The 20837-nt window shown below is 36.4% G+C and overlaps 1 protein-coding gene and 1 long non-coding RNA gene across 2 annotated transcripts in view; one reads left to right on the top strand and one right to left on the bottom strand.

The window, feature by feature from the left end:
• ACTR3 (actin related protein 3) overlaps positions 1-20837 on the top strand; it is a 74891-nt gene that overhangs the window by 8789 nt on the left and 45265 nt on the right. The window contains exons 2-3 of the mRNA XM_032250669.1: positions 15232-15287; positions 18980-19104. Of these exons, the coding sequence (XP_032106560.1) occupies positions 15232-15287; positions 18980-19104 (181 nt within the window). The remainder of the gene's footprint in view (positions 1-15231; positions 15288-18979; positions 19105-20837) is intronic.
• LOC116531761 lies at positions 1110-16840 on the bottom strand. The gene is made up of 3 exons (XR_004260564.1): positions 16754-16840; positions 15853-15858; positions 1110-1141 (listed from the first exon to the last, which is right to left on the bottom strand). It is a non-coding gene; the product is annotated as an uncharacterized LOC116531761 (long non-coding RNA).

The raw sequence follows: 20837 nt of genomic DNA, 5'->3' as shown, positions 1-20837 counted from the left end.
AACAAGAGTGAAACTCTGTCTCAAAAAAAAAAAAAAATAAATAAATAAAAATTCAGTTACTCAAGGGTACAAATATAGCATTTAATGTGTATTTGTGAAACTTGCTTCAGTGAATTAAGGGAAGTGCCTAATGACTCACACAGAATTATGGAGCTGAAAAGAGATTTTGAGAGATAATTTAATCCAATCTTCATTTACAAATGAAACAGAGGCTCAGAGTTGAGAAATATCTTTTGGGAGTGTTACTAATTATTGATAGTATTATTGAATTCTCTTAAATTTTCTTGTGAGTTCACATTTACAAGTTACAGTAGTTGAAATTAATTAATTGGAATAACATAATGTATTTTATTTATAGTCAAAGTATTTTTGGTTGAGGCCTGCATCAGAATTCTTCAGTGTTTTGTTATGCAGAGGCATGCTGTATGGCATAAAGGAGAAACTAGTTTTATGTTCCCCAATGTAATGTTTTAAAACAAGTCTAGAAATTTTTTTTTTTTTTTTTTTTTAAGTTGTACTCTATAGTTGCCAGGACAGATGACTTTCATAAAACTAATGTTCTTTTTTAAAAAAATTCTTTATCGTATCAGAGATTTATATCTGGATTTTAGTTATTAAAGATGTATTAAATGGGATGTGTACCAATCAGCCATTTCAAGGCCCTTTACAAGTTTTGTTTTTGATATTAGTTACCTTTTCAGAAGCCTTTTGAAGTGGTTACTATTACATAACTCCCATTTCAACGATGAGGAAAGTAAGGATATAGTTAAGTAGTAGATCTAGAATTTTAGCCCTAGGGTAGTCTCATTCCAGAGCTCACTGCTCTACTGTTTTCTTTTTTTTTTTTTTTTTTTTTTGGGGGGGACGGAGTTTCGCTCTTGTTACCCAGGCTGGAGTGCAATGGCACGATCTCGGCTCACCGCAACCTCCGCCTCCTGGGTTCAGGCAATCCTCCTGCCTCAGCCTCCTGAGTAGCTGGGATTACAGGCACGCGCCACCATGCCCAGCTAATTTTTTGTATTTTTAGTAGAGACGGGGTTTCACCATGTTGACCAGGACGGTCTCGATCTCTTGACCTCGTGATCCACCCGCCTCGGCCTCCCAAAGTGCTGGGATTACAGGCTTGAGCCACCGCGCCCGGCTGCTCTACTGTTTTCTAATTAAGATGTATCCAAGGAGAGTGGTCGAATTGTTAGTGCAGTAGAGTGTTCATCTTATGCATACTTAAACCGAGAGATACTAATTTTTAGTACAAATATAAAACATATAGGGAGGTCTTAGTGACCAGTCCACTGATTTGATTAACCTGTAACACATTAAAGTGAAATATGAATTTATGTATTGCTGCTTTGAGTATTGCGAGGACTAATAATTGCTGATAAATTCAGAACAGCTCAGTTAAGGAAATGATGCCTAATTACATGTATCTTTAAAACGAAGGCATACATATTTCTGAAGCTGCAATTTGAAAATGAATAAGCTCTACTGATGCATTACTTACTGTAATTATTTACTCACTGTGCATTGTGTGCTCATTAATGACTGCACAAAACACATAAAGTCAAAAAATAGAACTTAAGAAAGTAATCAAGTACTTATTTCAATCTCAGTTGTATGCTGAACACTATGGTAAATGCAAGAAAACTTAAGGCATGATTTTATAGTTGAGGTTTACAGTTTAGTGCCAGTGATGAAACTAATGTGTGAAATAATTATGGATAGTTTATTAGTATTGTTGCGGGAGATTAATAAGGGCCCTAGTATTTGGAGGATGATTTATGAAGAAGCTGAACTTGATCAGATTCTTGGAAAAGTATAAATAGGATAAAGCTCCATAATGGCGGGGATTTTTTCTTTTTTGTTCATTATCTATTCAAGTGATAGCCCCCTGCATGGTATTTAATAATGCCCCGTAAATATTTTACTGATGAAGGGAAGTCGTGAAGGAGTTTCAAAGTATTTGGGGGATGGGTCAGTTAGGAAATCGCCCTACCTGGAATTCAGATATTTCTACTGGGAGCTGTGGGATAGCAAGTAGTTTATTTACTCATCTTGCCTTATTTCAGAAAGATTTTAAATGTTGAATTTTATTTGTTAGTAGTAGATTATGTAAATCATTAAGCAGAAAAATGATAAAAGCTAAATATATCCAGTATTAGTCTGGGTCTAGTGTTTTATTTTATTCTATTTTAAACAGCTTGATTAAGTTATAATTCATATACCATAAAGCTTACTCTTTTAAAGTGTGTAATTGAGTAGTTTTTAGCATTGTCACAAGGTTGTGCAACCATTTCCAGTAAATTTTAATACCTAGATACCGTTTATTGGCATCTAGTCAATTTTAGAATATTTTCATGGCCCCAAAAAACCCCATACCCAGTAGCAGTCATTCTCCATTACCTCTATCCTCAACTATTGGCAAACACTAATTTACTTTGTCTGTTTTTTGAGATGGAGTCTTGCTCTATCGTCCAGGCTGGAGTGCAGTGGTGCAATATTGGCTCACCGCAACTTCTGCCTCCCAGCTTCAAGCGATTCTCCCACCTCAGCCTGCTGAGCAGCTGGGACTACAGGCGCGCGCCACCACACCCAGCTAGTTTTTCTATTTTTAGTAGAGACAGAGTTTCACCATTTTGGCTCGGCTGATCTGAAACTCCTGACCTCCCAACGTGCTGGGATTAGAGGTGTGAGCCACCGCACCCGGCCTACTTTCTGTCTTTATGAATTTGCCTAATTTGGTCATTTTATATAAATGGAATCATACAATTTGTGGCCTTTTGTGACTGATTTCTTTCATGGAGCATGTACTGACTGCTATAATTGTTTTCAGTGGTGATAGTTGGACCTGCAGCAAAGGGATTGGGAAAACATTGTTTAGGATCTTTGAAAGCAAAATTAAAGGAATGGGTAGAGGGATAAAGGAAGGCTTATGGATAAAGGAAAATCATCTTGGGAAGGAAATGTTTACTGAATACTTAAGTGAGTTCTGTTCACTGTTATGTCCTTAATCCTTATGACAACCTCATGAATTTAGTTTTATTCCCTATGCGTTAGGAGTAGTCTATGATCACAGAATCACAGGGTAGTAAATGGTGGAACAAGCATTCACTCATGTCTTTTTTATATCAAGCTTCATGTTCTTTTCTACTCACTAATGAAAAGGAGTTAAGATTTTAAGGTTTAGGAAAATGTTTCTGTTGATACACAGAGTAGGAGAGTCCAGGTTCTTCCACTCAAGAGTCCATCAGTATTTTTGTGTCAGGTTAAACATTGACTTGCGTGTAGTGAGAAAAACGTTGGAGGGAATTGGAAAAGTTTTTTAAACCATTGCTGTTTATCTTTATAGCTAATATTGTCTTACTCTACTTGACAAATTTCCCTGTGCATTAGCCACTGTGTTCTTGTTTTGAAAGTTTCTGGCCGGGTGTGGTGGATGATGCCTGTAATCCCAGCATTTTGGGAGGTCTAGGCGGGCAGATCACCTGGGGTTGGGAGTTCGAGACCAGCTTGACCAACATGGAGAAACCTCATCTCTGTTAAAAAATACAAAATTAGCTGGGTGTTGTGGTGCCTGCCTGTAATCCCAGCTACTCTGGAGGCTGAGGCAGGAGAATTGCTTGAACCCGGAGGTGGAGGTTGCAGTGGGCTGAGATCACACCATTGTACTCCGGCATTGGCAGGAAGAGCAAAAGTCTGTCTCCAAAAAAAAAGAAAAAAGTTTTCTAGCATCAAATTACCTTTTGAGCTTTGATATTGTATGAAGAAAACTGGGTAAGCTGAAAATTGAGATACAAGGGGCATTGGGATCAATTTGTAAACCTCTGTTTTCATTTGGATTTATTTGGTAATCATGTCTTACATAAATTCTATAAGATGTGCTTTATTTTTATAATATAGTTAGGGTATAAGCAAGTCATTCATACTAGGATAGAATTATTTGAGCTTTAGTGGTTGTCAGTATGAAGGTTTTGGAAAGAGTTGTGCTAGGCCATTAAAGTCTCTTCTATCCTTAAGTTTTGGGGTCTTATATTCATTTTGTTACATCATTTCATTTGTTGAAATATTGAAAGTTAAAACTTGTTCCATATGTAGAGCACAGGCAGAGTAGATTTAGCATCATTTAGGAGCCCTAGAATTTTCGTAATTGTAATGGAACATTGCCCTCAAAGACACCTCCATATTAGCCCCTAACAAGAGAGTATGATTGTACATGCTTTTAATGTACAAGCATTTGAAATTTGTAAACTTAAAAATAATATGTAAGGCAAGGGATATTAATGCTTTTACAATACAGGCATAAGTTATTTTACTACTGAAAAAGATTCTATTAATGGATTTCTTTTTGATAAGTAACATCAATAATATAACGGATACCTCTATTTATTAGAATTATTACCTGTAAACATTTTATCATACTTACATTATCTTTCTTGTTTTAAGGCACAAAAGAGCATTATTGATGACTATCTCCAGATCCACTCCCCCTTTCCTCAGAGGCAATTACTGTTGGGCCAGACTCACCTTTTTTAGTATAAAACTCATCTTTCTTTTGCTATTGATTTCTGCCAGTCTGGCCTCCCCTCTCACCTAGCCTTCTTATATTTTTACTACTATTCTTCTAGTCACCAAGGCTTTGATAGCTTCAAAAGTGCTTTTGAATTCTTTTCTCTAAATTCCTTTCTCTAAGCAAGTCATTTTCCAAGTCCCTTACTACCTCCCTTTCCCAGCCAAAATCAGCATTGTAGATTTTTTTCATTGCTGCCATAGTAAGAGCTTTTCTGTATATTTAATTTGCTTCTCTAGGTCACAAAGAAACATTTTTGGTTTAGTTTTTTCAAAAATTTTTTGGAGACAGTCTTGCTCTGTCACCCACGCTGAAGTGCAGTGGCATGATCTTGGCTCACTGTAACCTCTGTCTCCCGGGTTCAAGCGATTCTTTAGTAGCTGAAATTACAGGCACCCACCAACACGCCTGGCTAATTTTTGTATTTTTAGTAGAGATGGGGTTTTGCTATGTTGGTCAGACTGGCCTGACTCTGACCTTGGGTGATTTGTCTGCCTCGGCCTCCCAAAGTGCTGGGATTGCCGGTATGAGCCACTGCTCCTGGCCACAATGTTGTGTTTTGATATAAGTAAACCTTGTGTCATGAGTCTTACAATCAAGCTAATTAATGTATTTGTTACATGACATAGTTACCTCTTTTGCGTGATAACATTTAAGATCTTCTTTAGGCAAATTTAAAATGTAAAATAGTGTATATTAATTATTAACTGTAGTTACTATGCTATAACCTAGATCTCTAGTACATACTCATCTTATAATGAAGTTTGCACACATTGATCAACATCTCCCAATTCCTTCATCTCCCAATACCTGACAACCAGCATTCTACTCTTATACCTCAAGTTCTATTTTAGATCCCCATATACGAGTGTAATATTTTCTTTATCTTTGATTTTCAATAGTTCCACTTTGTGCCTAAGTGTGGTTTCCTTTAGGTTTATTCTTCTTGGGTGACCTTGAGCCTCTTCAATCTCTAAATTTCTGTCTTTCACTAAATGGCAAAAATTTTTAGCCACTATTTCTTTTTGTTTGTTTGTTTTTGAGACTGAGTCTCGCTCTGTCAACCCAGGCTGGAGTGCAGTGGCGCGATCATGGCCCACTGCAACCTCTGTCTCACAGGTCCAAGCGATTCTTGTGCCTCAGCTTCCTGAGTAGCTGGGATTACAGGTATGCACCACCATGCCTGGCTAATTTTCATATTTTTAGTAGAGATGGGGTTTCGTCATGTTGGCCAGGCTGGTCGTGAACTCCTGGCCTCAAGTGATCTGCCTGCTTCAGCCTACCAAAATGCTGGGATTATAGGCATAAGCCACCCCATCTGGCTTGTCACTATTTCTTTTAAAAAAGATTTTTACTATACTTTCTTCTCCTTTTGGGACTTTAGTTTGTCACCTTTTTGGTATTGTCCTTGATAAGTCTCTGAAGCTCTGTTCTTTTCTCTTTCTCTGTTTTTTCCCCCATTTTCAGAATGGATAATTTCTACTGCTCTGTCTTTATTTTAGTTTCTCTGGTGATATTTCCTATATTAATCAATTACAGGTCTGTGTTAATACTCATTGTTGATTCCAAGTCATTATCTGATAATTCCAACATTTGGATCATCTTAGAATTGCCTTCTGTTAAGTGACTTCTTCTGGGAGAATGGGTTACGTTCTTCTGGGAGAATGGGTTACGTTCTCCTGGTTCTTCCTCTGTGAAGTAATTTTGATCTGTATGAATATAGCACTCTTGTTTATTCATTCTCTTGTTAAACATTTGTTTTGCTTCCAGTTTTGGGTCTTTATAAACTATTCTGTTGTGAACATATGTGTACACATTTGTATGGATAACTGTTTTGATTGTTCTTGGGTAGATTCTACCTTGAGGTAGAATTGCTGGGTCAGATGGTAAGTGAATGTTAAATTGTTTTCCTAAGTGGCTATATCATTTTGCATTCTAACTAGTAATGTTTTTTTTTTGTTGTTGTTGTTATACAACCCTCCCTCTAACTAGTAATGTTTGAAAGCACCTCAGTGCACTTTTAATTTGCATTTTAAAAATCCCATGGAGTTGAATGTCTTTTCATTTAATAGCCATTTCTATTTTTCTAAGAATGGTTAGTATCTTTTGCCTTTCCTTCTTCTGTTTCTTCCCTTCCTCCTCCTTCCCTCCCTTGTCGTCAACATTTAGGTACCCTTTATATGTTACAGAAGTTATCTCTTGTCTCTTAGTGTAGGTTATTTTTCTCTGTTACTCATTTTTCTTTTGAGTACTTTGGTTATGTTTTTGTAAATAAATTTTTAATTTTTACATAGTTTAAATAACCTTTTTTAGTGTATGGATTTTAAGTTATAGTTAGAAAGATTCCTGTACTCCCAGGTTATAAACTATATCACATTTTCTTTTAAAATCTATATTTGATATAGATTTATTCTGCTTTAACATGTTTAGTAGGTATCCAGTATTAATTTCTTTCTGGTAACTGCCGAGGTGGTTGGATCACGAGGTCAGGAGTTAAAGACCAGCTTGGCCTACGTGGTGACACCCTGTCTTTACTAAAAATACAAAAATCAGCCTGGCATGGTGGCAGGTGCTTGTAGTCCCAGCTACTTGGGAGGCTGAGGCAGGAGAATTGATTGAACCCGGAACGCAGAGGTTGCAGTGACCCGAGATCATGTCACTGCACTCCAGCCTGGGCAACAGAGCAAGACTCTGTCTCAAAAAAAAAAAAAAAAAAAAAAAAAAATTATGGCAAAATACACATAAAGTTTACTAGTTAGCCATTTCTAAGTGTGCAGTTTAGTGGCATAAAGTACATTCACATTATTGTGTAACCGTTACCATCCTGCATTATCTAGAACTTTTTTATCTTCCCAAACTGAAACTCTGTCCATTAAACAATAACTCCCCATTTTCTGCCCACATGTGAATTTTCAGGCAAATTCCATTCTACTTCCTGTCTTTATGGATTTGACTTTCCTAGATCAAATTACACTTACCTCCTGTAAGTGAAATTGTACAATAGTTGTTGTTTTATAATTCGTTTATTCTACTTAGCATAACGTTTTCAAGGTTCATATTGTAGCATGTATCATAGTGTGTTTCTTTTTCAAGGCTGAATAATATTCCATTGGAAGTATATATCATATTTTGTTTATCCATTCACATGTTGATGGATGCTTGGGTTGCTTCCACCTTTTGGCTATTGCAGGTATTGGTGCTGTGAACATGCATGTACAAATACCTGTTCAAGTCCCTGCTTTCAGTTCTTTTGGGTATATACTCAGAAGTAGAATTGTTGGCTCATGTAATTACTGTATTCAATTTTTGGAGGAACTATTGTATAGTTTTCCACAGCACTGCACCATTTTAAACTCTCACCAGCATTGCATAAGGGTTTCAGTTTCTTTACATCAGCAACATTTATTATTATTATAATTTTTTTCTGTGATAGCCATCTTAATGGGTGTGATATGGTATTTCATTCTGATTTTGATTTGCATTTTCTTAATTATTAGTGAGGTTGAGCATCTTTTCATGTGTTTATTGGCCATTTGTATTTTTCTTTGGAGAAACTTCTATACAAGTTCTTTGCTCATTTTTCTGTTGGGCTTTTTTTTTTGTTGAGACGGAGTTTCATTTTTGTTGCCCAGTCTGGAGTGCAATGGCATAATCTTGGTTCACCGCAACCTCCGCTTCCTGAGTTTAAGCAATTATCCTGCCTCAGCCTCCCGTGTAACTGGGATTACAGGCATGCCGCCACCATGCCTGGCTAATTTTGTTAGTTAGTAGAGATGGGGCTTCTCCATGTTGGTCAGGCTGGTCTTGAACTCCAAACCTCAGGTGATCTACCCTCCTTAGCCTCCCAAAGTGCTGAGATTACAGGCGTGAGCCACTGCACCTGGCCTGTTGGGCTTTGTTTTTGATTGTTGTGTTGTTCTTTTTTCTGGATATTAATCTCTTAGAGATAGTGATTTACAGATATTTTCTCTCATTCTGTGGATTGCCTTTGCACTGTGTTGATAGTATCCTTTGATACACAAAAGTTTTTAATTTTGATGAAGTTTTTTCTTTTGTTACTTGTGCTTTTGGTGTCATAGCCAAGAGATCATACCCAAATTTAGTATCATGAAGCTTTCACCCTATGTTTTATGGTTTTAACTCTTTTGTTTAGGTCTGTGATCCACTTTGAGTTAACTTTTGTGTATGGTATAAAGTAAAGGTACAACTTTATTCTTTTGCACGTGGATATCCAGTTTTCCAGCACCGTTTGTTCAAAAGACTGCCCTTTCTTCATCTTAGTAGTTTTGGCATCCTTGTTAAAAATCGTTTAATTATGTATGTGAGAGTTTATTTCTGGGCTTCTTATTCTGTTAGTCCTTATACTGGTACCATAATGTTTTGGTCACTGTAGCTTTGTAGTAACTTTTAAAATGAGGAAGTGTGAGATCTCCAACTTTGTTCTTTTTTTCAGGATTATTTTGGCTATTCAGGGTCCTTTCAGATCCATATGAAGTTTAGGATGGACTTTTGTACTTCTGCGAAAATGTTATTAAGATTTTGATGAGAATTATGTGAATCTGTGGATCAATTTGGGTAAATAGCTTTCAGATGTGAAAGTTTGTCCCAACTCTGAATTCTCTACTGACTGCTGTTTTCCAAATGGCAAATTTAAGACAAATTGAAGCCATTTAAACCTATTTTTAAAGCTCATTAGGAGGGAATGAGATCAGATTGTTTACTAGCTGTCCAAAAAACAGTTTTTGCTAAAAGTAACTTAGAACAGGGGTGAAGTTGCTGTTATGAATGACTTTTTCATTTATTTTTTTAATTGTAATTTTATAATAATTTTTTAAAAGACAGAGTCTTGCTCTGTTGCCCAGACTGGAGTGCAGGGGGTCAGTCATAGCTACTCCATGGCTCAGGCAGCCTCCCAAATAGCTAGGACTACAGGTGTGAGCTGCTATGTTCAGCTGATTCATTTTTTGTAGAGTTGTGGGGAATCTCAATTTGTTGCCCAGGCTGGTGTTCACCTCTTGACCTCAAGTGAACTTCCTGCCTTGGCCTCCCAAAGCATTGGGACTACAGGTGCAAGCCATCATGCCCAGTTCATAAATGGCCTTTTTGAATATTCAGGAAAATTTTACAGAAAATTGCAAGGGTCGTGGAACAATAAATTACACCAATAGGATTTATAAATTCAAAGCAAAAATTTATTTTGGAAAACTAAGTTTAAAAGTGGGATGCTGGCTGGGTCTGGTAGCTTGTGCCTGTAAACCCAGCACGTTGGGAGGGTGAGGCAGGCAGATCACCTGAGGTTGGGAGTTTGAGACCAGCCAGACCAACACAGAGAAACCCTGTCTCTACTAAAAATACAAAATTAGCTGAGTGTGGTGGTGCATGCATGCCTGTAATCCCAGCTATTTAAGATGCTGAGGCAGGAGAACCGCTTGAACCCAGGTGGTGGAGGTTGAGGTGAGCCGAGATCATGCCATTGCATTCCAGGCTGGGGAACAAGAGTGAAACTTCTTCCTCAAAAAAGCAAAAAACAAAACAACAACAACAAAAAATGTGGGTTTCTCTGATACTTGGTCAGTATCCTCAAGAACCATTATTCTTTAGAGAGCAACAAATGTGTATATTCGTAGAGAAATGCTTAATATGAAAATCATTTGAAATCCTTTCTATTATTACAAAACAATTTGAACTTTGTGTCAGTGAAAAACGAGAGCCTTGAATTTAAAGATAGTGATTACATCCTTAAATTACAATTTAAAAAGTTCATATGTCAAATGCCAATTAATTGTTAGATAGCAGTTTTTTAAGTGAGAGGAAAAAGTGAGAGAAATTCTTCTGCCGTCTGCTTGCACAAAATTTCTCCTTTATGGTGACTGTTGAGAATTTTGAGAGCTCATAAAAATATCTTAAGGAAAATATGTAGTTATTTCAATTGTAAAACTCAATAGAATTGGTGGGTTAATGGAGGCTGGTTTACATTTGAAAAGCTTTTATTTTGAAATTTTAAATTTAATATTTAATATGCTTTCCATTTTTTTCTTATAAATTTAAATGAAGTTTGTAAGCAAAACTAATATGGCTGTATCCAAATCCCCTCCAGTTTACTTGAATGTGCTCTTTTAATATTACTGTACTTTATGTGTGCTGATTTGAAAATGGTTGCGAATATACTGTGTCCCAGTGTATCCTTTTGACTCAATTCATCATTTCCTTCATGTTTTTCTAGACCCAGCTTTGTTGAGAACTACTCTTTTTTCCCCCAGGACTCCTCCTGTCCTTGCTTAAATGTTTCTCAACTCATATATGAGCATTAAAATATTTTTGTATGAGCATTAAAAAGTTTTTTTTTGGTCTGAGATTTCTACAGTTCTATTCTGATTTTTAAAGTTCTTGCAATGTATTTACTGTATGCTTATTCTCTGAACTTTGACTTGTGATTTTTTTTTTTTTTAATTTTCCAATCTTAATTATTAAAGTTTGCTGATAGCATACAGCTAGTGGTTTTAAAGAGTGCTATTTTTTGTCATTCAGTACTTTGCTTTCTGGTAGAGAAAATGTGGTTTTTTGAAGGTTGAGCCTTCAAACCTTTTTTAATGTTTAGGTTTTTTTTTTTTTTTTTTTAATTTTTTCTTTTTACACCATTTTTTTTTTTTTTTTTTTTTTTTTTTTTTGAGCCAGGAATCAAATTAGTTTTTAGAGCCTAAGCAACCTCTAAAGTTATCTGTGATAGTTTCCCTCATATTTCTTAAGAATTAGTGAAAATATTGTTGTCTTTGATTACTATCAACTGCTGTAATTTAGCAGTCAGCATAACTTACATAGATAGACTTTACATGATTTTGTTCTTTTGAGATATTTAAAATTTAAATCTAACGTAGTAGAACATTAGTTACTGCTCACAAAATATAGTAGATTATTTTGGCGTGGCATTTAAAATACATTAGAAGTGATTAAATAAATTATGGTATATCCATACAGTTGTTGGATACTATATGCATTTTTGTATTTTGGGAAGAGCGTATTTGTTTTTATTATGTATCGGTTGTTTTGTATTAGGTTCATTTGATCCTTTCAGTGTTTATTATGAAAGTGATTCATTGATGAATATGCTCAGCCTAGGAAACTTGATTTTGGCCAGGAATGGGGTCTTGATCAGTTTGGTAAGCTGGTTAAATGAATGTTTCTTAAGGGAATTTCTACTGTAATGTGGTTTGTACTTCAGATATTACAGTGATATTTAGGAGATGACATTTACATACATAAAAATGATATATAGGCTTGTGGTTGAAATGAAGAATAATTGAAAGAAAGGATTCATGATAGTTAAAATGATCAGGAAAGACTTCCTGCAGGAGTTTTAAGTTGTGATAAAAGCTTTTCTTTTGAGAGGGTGCACCGTGAGCATGGATAATATGTGAGGGGGGAATGGACAAGGCATACTGGGGAAAAAATAATAGGTGTAGTATGCTTAGAGCTGGGTTTATGTAAAAAGTGATAGCAGATGCTTATAAAAAAATTGGAAATGATTATGGAGAACTTTAATATTCAGCTGAAAGAATCAAAGAATGTTATGATTGTTCATGTGGATGGGCCTTTAGGAACAATTTTACAGTGAATAATTTTACATGGAAGCAAGTTCATACTTAATTTTGTAGGCAGTAGAGCATCATAACTAAAAAAAAAAAAAAAGAAGATTTTTGAGTTAGGTTGTTTGAAACTGGAAAATACATATTTGGTCTTCAACCCTGTTTTCAGACATACAACTCCTAAAATTCTTAGAAACTCCCAAGTGATGTCTGTTAGAGTGCTAATGGGATGACTGTTGGCTGGCTGCCCCTAGGTAACTTTAATATGGGGCTGGTCACTTGAAAGATGAAGGAATGATAAGTGGGTTGGGACTTCTAGCCCCACCACAGGGGCTGAAGGTTAAGTTGATCACCAGTGCCCTGTTGTTTAGTCAGTCAATGTCTGTGCACTGAAGCCTCTATAGAAACTTCAAAGGACAGGGTTTGGAGAGCTTTCAGATAGTTGAGCACATGGAGGTTCTGGGAGGGTGGTACAATCGAGAGGGCATGAAATGTCCACGCCTCTTCCCACACACCTCACTCAGTGTGCGTCATTATCTGTATGCTTTGTAATATTATTTAGAATAAACCAGTTAATGTTTCTCTGAGTTTTGTGAACCACTCTAGCAAATTAATTGAACCTAAAGAGGGCATATGGGAAACCCATCTTCAAGCTCATGAGTCAGAAGTTCCAGAGGCCTGGGCTTGTGACTGGTGTCTGAAGAAGTGGGGCAGTCCTTGGGACTGAGCCCTCAACCTGTGGGATCTGATGCTGTCTCCAGGTAGATAGTGTTGGAATTGAATTAGAAAACACCCAACTGGTGTCCACTGCAGAATTGGTTGCTTTTTTTGTTGTTGGGAGAAACCCTCCACACATTTGGTCATAGAAGTCTTCTGTGTTGATTGTTGTTGTGGTGGTGTGAAAGCCTAGAAAAAAAACAATTTGAGTATTGGTTTTTTTAGGTATATTATTCTGTTGTTCTTTGTAGGAGTTGTAGAATTGAAAATACTGTTTGTCCTGTTTTAGGGTATTGTTGGGTATAGCAACTTGAATTGCAATGGTGACAAATAAGAAAAAAAGTAGAGATATTAATATGTGGAATCAGACCAAGAATAGTTAGTTCTATCAACAATTCTTTCACTGAATATTGGTCAGATAGTAGTAGGCTTTTAGGTAGAGTGTTTTGGTTCAGCAGTTTTAGAGTGCCTTGTATTAAACAAGTTTTTATTTTGGTATGGTATACTAGTCAGTTTCATTTGTCTGCTGGTGAAATGTTAAACTATATCGGATGGGAAGGAGAGCATCTAATGTAGCAGGAGCAGCGTTAATAGTGGCTTGGTGGCAGGAAATGGGTTGGAGTGTTGAGAAATTGTCAGCTGTTTTTATGGTTAGGGAGTTTAATGTGGTGTCAGGGCAGCTGGGACAGATTGACAGAGGCCAAATAACAAAGGGACTTTTTTGTTTACCTTTCAAGGAATATATATTTTTAAAATGTGGACAGTGGGGAATTTTTGAAAAGGTTAGTCTGTTTTTTTTGTTTGTTGTTGTTTTGAGATGAAGTTTTGCATTATCACCCAGGCTGGAGTATAGTGGCATGATCTTGGCTCACTGAAATCTCTGTCTCCCAGATTCAAGCAATTTTCCTGCCTCACCCTCTGGAGTAGCTGGGATTACAGGCATCTGCCACCACACCCAGCCAATTTTTGTATTTTTAGTAGAGTTGGGGTTTCACCATTTTGGCCAGGCCGGTCTCGAACTCCTGACCTGATGTGATCCTCCCTCCTCGTCCTTGGCAAACTCAGTTCTTGAACTTGATTTGGATGCTAAAACATTCCCCAAAGAAGTTTTTTTTTTTTTTTTTTTTTGGAGACAGGGTCTCACTCTGTTGCCCTGGCTGGGTGCGGTGGTGTGATCTCGGTTCACTGCAACCTCTGCCTCTTAAGTGCAAGTGATTCTCCTGCCTCAGCCTCCCAAGTAGCTGGAATTACAGGTGCCCATCACCACGCCTGGCTAATTTTGTATTTTTAGTAGAGATGGGGTTTCACCATGTTGGTCAGGCTGGTGACTCCTGACCTCAAGTGATCGACTTCCCTTGGCCTCCCAAAGTGCTAGGATTACAGGTGTGAATCACCACACCCGGCCACCAGTAGACTTTTTTTTTTCCCATTTAATCTTAGAAAAAAAGATTCTGCAGATATTAGAGTTTAAGAATGTCATAGCAGTTACCGTCTGCTATTTACCAGTGAGTTTGAATATGGAATAATATAAAATGTTACCTTCTCTTTAAAGCCTGCTTGTAGTTAATAGCTTTTCCCACATAGCCAAAAAGTGTCCACCTATCTCCTAAGTAGCCCCTCCATACTGCTTGTCAGAGTTCAGCTTTTATAATTGCTAATCTTTATGTTGTTATTATAAGAATAGAGGCCAAATCTACTGTGACAAAGCATTAAATATTTGTTTTTGAATAGTAATTAATTTGAATCATATGAAATGATGTACAATGAAGAATCTCTCTCTTATTTCTGTTCATTACTTCCCAATTCCCTTTTTTTGTAGACAACCAAAATTACTGATTTCTAGTGTAGTCTTCTAGGGATATTTTGTGCCTATACAAAATACAAAATATTTTGTTTTTACACCTCCCCGTTTATGCGACTATACCATACTTGATGCATTGTTCTGTATCTTTGTTCAATTAGTAATAATTTTGGAAATTGTTTCATTCACTATAGTAAGAGCTTTCTCAGTCTCTTTTTTGTAGCTGCATAATATTCCATAGTATAAACTTAGCATATTTCACTAGTATCCAGTTTGTTTGATTTTTAGGTTATTTCCAGTCTTTCGCTGTTAGAAGCAAGATTGTAGCTAATGACCTTGGTTGCATATTATTTCACATATATTCCTAAAGGATCAATTTATTGAAGTGGAATTTCTGTTCAAAAGCTCTGGGCACTTATAATTTTGATACAATTGTGAAAGTAGGGGTTAAATGAAGTGAAACTAAGAACTTGGTGTATTGTTTACCTACAACAGAAATTCTGAGAAAGAAATTTATAATTGCTAAACGATTAGTGAAATCTTTATAAAATTATTTTGTTTTGCAGGTATACAAAACTAGGATATGCTGGAAATACGGAACCACAGTTTATCATCCCTTCCTGTAAGTATTTTAAGCCACAAATGAGCTTATTTAAAAAGCTCTCCTTCCCTAATAATTTAAGTAAAAGAAGTAATCAGTTCTGACATCCCATATGATTTAATCATTTAAAAACATGGTTTGCCAAGTTCTAAGTGTGGCCTCATTTTCTTACCTCTGACCATTCATTTCAGCTTTCTGTTTAGCTCCTATTTGCCATGTCTACTAAATATCTCTTTTTAAAGCAAAAAAGAAACGAGCTGATACTGAAACAGTACCCCAGTTTTTGGGGGCGATATTGCAGTTAACAGTGTGTGGGTGTAACTAATTATCAACGGGTTCATTCCTCATCATATACCTATGAAGACTGTCCTTTGGTTTGTGGATATGACTGCTGTTTGCAGGGCCTGTATCTGTTGATGTCCCCACTGAGTGCCCATGTTTCAAAATAAGGATGGAAGGATAGTATCTCAGCTTCAGAGATGTTGACCTCAGCTGTTTTCTAATGTCCTATAACCATATTGTTGTATATCATGTCTTCAGAGTGTTTTTCTTTTATCCTGTTTTTGTTAATCTTGCTTAAGCTGACCATTAACTGTCTTTCAGTAGCTTTTAAAACATATTCTGATATTTGGATTGCTATTAGTGCTCTTGTTTGTTAGGATAAATTGTATGTCTGTTCCTTAATGAACATACTTTTTTTTTTTTGAGACGGAGTTTCACTCATGTTACCCAGGCTGGAGTGCAATGGCGCGATCTCAGCTCACCGCAACCTCCGCCTCCTGGGTTCAGGCAATTCTTCTGCCTCAGCCTCCTGAGTAGCTTGGATTACAGGCACGCGCCACCATGCCCAGCTAATTTTTTGTATTTTTAGTGGAGACGGGGTTTCACCATGTTGACCAGGATGGTCTCGATCTCTTGACCTCGTGATCCGCCCGCCTCGGCCTCCCAAAGTGCTGGGATTACAGGCTTGAGCCACCGTGCCCGGCCTAATGAACATACTTTTATACTTTTGACTTGCAAACAGTTCACTTCTTTTGTACGTAATGTAGTAACACTTCTGATCTATTTGTCTTACAGCCAGATTAAAACTTTCGCATATCAAATGACAAACCTTTTGAGCTATTGCTTGGGGGTCTCACTCCTAGACATTTTAATTTTGAGAGTGTCACTAATTTTTCACAGTCATAGTGATGGACTGAATTCTTTGTATTGTTATTCATTTATGAAAAGAAAATGGAAAAATGAATATGTAGAGAGTAATGAAAGCAGTGTATGTTTCAGAATAAATGAAGTTGAGAATAAGATAGGAATTGTTAGGCTTTGCCAAAAACTGCAGATCTTTAGTATCACTTGAGCACTCATTGGACACAAGAGGTCAACTGTTTTGTCATTTGTATAGTAAGAACAAGATTAAGTGTGTGACATTGAAGAATTACACTGTCAAAATTGCATCTAAAAGGGGAGATGTTTTTAGGGTTTTTATCCACTCCTCATTTTCTAGAAACAAACTTATTTGACTTTTGCATTTCTCATATTTTTGTATACTTTTCTAGGTATCGATCATGTAAGAACTTAGGCTACTACCTAAATCTAATGCTTTTTTAAAACTCAGAATGGATTTTAGGTGATACTGATGAAAAAGCTCATTCATGTGAGTCTAGTGGCCTTTATTGTTACCTTCTAAATATTTTATTCATGCATATTTATTGTCTGCTGAACTGAGGAAGAGGTTTGCTTTTCTTTACAGTTTTTCCCACATATCTACAATACATTGATTGTTTTTTATCTGTTTTAGGAATTCGGTGATACAGGTTGACTTTATTGCTGACTAATGTAGAGGTACTTCTGTGGGCTAGTTCTTGACTCAGTGGTATTTCAGTTTAGTGTTAGACCATTGTGTATGTACTTATTAGTTTCTTTAAGCTACTGTAACAAAGTACCAAAAACTGGGTGGCTGAAAACAACAGACACTTAAAATCCTGGAGCCTATAACTGCAAAATCAATGCATCAGCAGGATCATGCTCTTGCTGGTGGCTCTAGGAGAGAAACCTCCCTTCTTGTCTTCTAGCATCTGATGTTTCTTCAGGATCCTTGGCTGGTAGATGCATCACTCCAGTCACCTGGCTGTCCTCTTGCTGTGCATCTTTACCTCTTCATCCTTCTGTGTGTTTGTGTTCAAATTTTCCCTTTCTATAAGGACACTAGTTGTACTGGATTAGGGGCCACCTTGATAACCTCATTTTAGCTGAGAAGACCCTGTTTCCAAACATGGTTACATCCTGAGGTACTGGGGGTTAGGACTTCAACATATCTTTTTGGGGCTATACAATTCAACCTGTAACAGTGCTGGTGGTATGATCTCTTAACTTTTAATCTTTTGTGTATAATCTTTTGTTATGATTATTTCAGGAGACTACTGAAGTTATTTCTGCCATCTTAGCAAAATTGGTTTTGGTTGTGTTCTTATATGACTGTGTTAACTTTTTGTTGGAGGCCTATATAATCTTGAACTTTTGAACCGTTGGAGCTCATCACTGTTGAATCCATTTTTTATTTCATCTCTCTGACAAAATATGAAGTCTTTGCTTTTTTTCATGTCCTATGAGTAGTTACAGTATGTTAAAAATGCATTTGCCTACTGTAAGAAGGTTTTTGATTTTTGAGTTTTTTTTTTTTTTTTTCCTCACCCAGTTTTAATGCTGCAGGTACAGTGTTTATAATTAGCAGATAGAAACATAGCCACTATCTTTTACTGTTGGGTATTGGTATTTGATCTGGAAAGCCTATGCATATTGTTCAAGGTTTTTTTCATATACATTTGTATATATATTTAGGATATTTATAATGCGCCACCTGGATATCTATGTACATCATAAGTAAATTGCTGGAGAGAATTTCTAGCATTTAGAAGGACTAGATGTTGCATTTAAAATTTTTTTCCTCCAGTTATTTTCTGCCCACTTTCTTAAGGATATAGCTGTTACTAAATGAAAGTAACAGTTGAATGCCAGATTATGTGCATTCATACAATTATTTTGAATGAAGAACTGATCTTGAAGGATTCAGACGTTTATAACTTAATTTAAAAATACCTAACAAATTTTAGCTTTGAAACTGTATGCTGGATTTCTGAAATTATTTAAGGATATTGTTGTGGGTGTTACCTAAATCAATTGAGATTTCCTTTTGTATATGTAGTTTAACAGATCCGCATTACATTTAAATTACTAGACCACAATAGTACTTGCTATTACTAGACCCAATCAGTGTTACTAGACCCAATAGTGATAGGGTAGAGATATATGGAAAGTCTAAAAAATCCTCCTTGAATTTTTTTTTTTCTCATTTGTTAGTGTTTTTCAGTTTTTTCTTTCCAGTTGTTCATCAAGCATATGTGGAGTTGGTGGGACTATAGTTTTACTCAGAATCAAAAGAGAATTTATATAATTTTAAAAATACATGTTTGAAACATTCGCACAGCTGTTTTTTGGCTTTTTGCATTTGAGGACTTGCCTCTGAGTGGAAACTGTGGTTTTGTGTAATGAATTTTGTCACTGGTTTCTTATGACTTTTGTGAATTAGTTTGACAATTTAAATATGCTGGGTCATGTTTTACTTTGTAGTACTTTGTAATGGAAGAAGTGTAAGGTAAAAGTTTGTCTTATTTGAAGAAAATGAGCTGTTTGACACGTCTAAATAACTTATTTTAAAGGTATTGCTATTAAGGAGTCGGCAAAAGTGGGTGATCAAGCTCAAAGGAGGGTGATGAAAGGTGTTGATGACCTAGACTTCTTCATTGGTGATGAAGCAATAGAAAAACCTACATATGCAACAAAGGTATGTTTTTTTTGATTTGTATAAATAACACTTCCAAAAATTAGTTTGTTCAGTGCTTATGCCCTCTGGAATTCACTCTGTAATAGGCCTTATTAATACCCTTAAACCTCTTCTCATAGAAATTTCTTTTTCCTTGTGGCACCCCTTCCCTGTTGCTTTAACTTTGCTTTTTTTTTTTTTTTTCCCTCAGTAATCCCTAAGAAGAAAATTTTAGCCCTTTCAAATTAGCAGTATTTATTTTTCCACATCCCCTGGATCTCAGGGCCCTCAATAAAATTAGCTTTCCCTTACTTCCACATTGCTACTTCTGCAAATATTTTCTTCCCGTCTTTATTCAAACCTATACCATTTTTCTCTGTTTGAAGTTTATACTATCTGGAAGTGCTATTCTCTTTCCTGTTTTTCTCTTCCCCTTTTCCTTTTCTGCCCTTTTCCCTTCCTCTTTTAATTGAAGTATAAGTATGTAAGTGTTAATTATACAGTTGAATAATTTTATGATTGTAATCATAACAGGTAAAGATACAGATCAAATCTAGTAACCCCGAAGCTTTCCTTGTGCTGTTCACATAGTCACCACTCCAATTGCACCAAAAAAATAAATGCTATTCTGACCTTTATCATCTTATTTTTTGACATTGACTTTGTCTGATTTACAAATATCTTCCTTTGTACGTCTTCCCTTCTCATAATTTATTCATTTATGAACAACTACCATGTGTAAAATACTTTGCCAAGTGTCTAGAGTAAAACGGTGTATAAGAAAAATAATTTCCCTGACTTCAAGGCTATTATAATGTGGTGGAAAGGAAGACATTGAAGAAATAATTACAATTGTGATGAGGGTTAGAGAAAGGGAGACACACATAGAGTGCTCTGGATATGTATCATAGGAGTAGCTAACCTAGTGTAGGGATTCAGGAAAGTCCTCGAGGAGTAAACCTTTAAGCTGAGTCTTGAAGAATAAAATAGCAGTTAGCTGGTGAGGTTGGCAGGCTGAGTTGTTTTAGATGGAGAAGCCGATACATGAAAAGGCTTTGCAGCATGAGGGAGACTAGAAGTGCATGAGCGATATGCCTGAAGCATGGAGAATGAGGTAGAAAGAAGTGTAGAGGCTGGATAGGTAGGCCAGGAAAGAGCACTGGAAATATTGTTAGACCATGTTAAAGAATTTGAACACTTTTCTATAGGCAACATTAATGGGAATACCTAGAGGAATACTTTTTGAGCTTAAAGTGCAAATATTGGAATCTACCTGTTGGAACTTGAATCCTGGCTATACTAATTTCCAACTTTGTGATATCATTCAATGCCTTAACCATTTTGAGTTTTGATTTCTTTGTCTGTAAAATGGAAGTATTGTTAGTACTTCAGGATTTTTTTCTTTTCTTTTTTTTAAGACATAGTCTCTGTCATCCAGGCTAGAGTTCGGTGACATGAATATGATTCACGACAGCCTTGATGTCCCAGGCTCAAGTGATCCTCCCACCTCAGCCTCCCAAGTAGCTTGGACTATAGATGTGTGCCGCTATGCCCTGCTAATTTTTTGGTAGAGACGGGGTTTCATCATGTTGCCCAGGCTATTCTTAAACTCCTGGGCTCAAGCGATTTGTCCGCTTTGACCTGCCAAAGTGCTGGGTTTACAGACCTGAGTCACCATGCCTGGCCCAGGATTGTTGTTACAACGCTTCAGGAGATGTGTATAAAGAAATTGTTATACTCTGGTGCTTTGAACA

This window comes from Sapajus apella, unplaced genomic scaffold (genome assembly GCF_009761245.1).
Source record: "Sapajus apella isolate SASKATOON/1434 unplaced genomic scaffold, GSC_monkey_1.0 scaffold72, whole genome shotgun sequence".
Classification (NCBI taxonomy): domain Eukaryota; kingdom Metazoa; phylum Chordata; class Mammalia; order Primates; family Cebidae; genus Sapajus; species Sapajus apella.
This window is presented reverse-complemented; position numbering and strand designations above follow the sequence as displayed.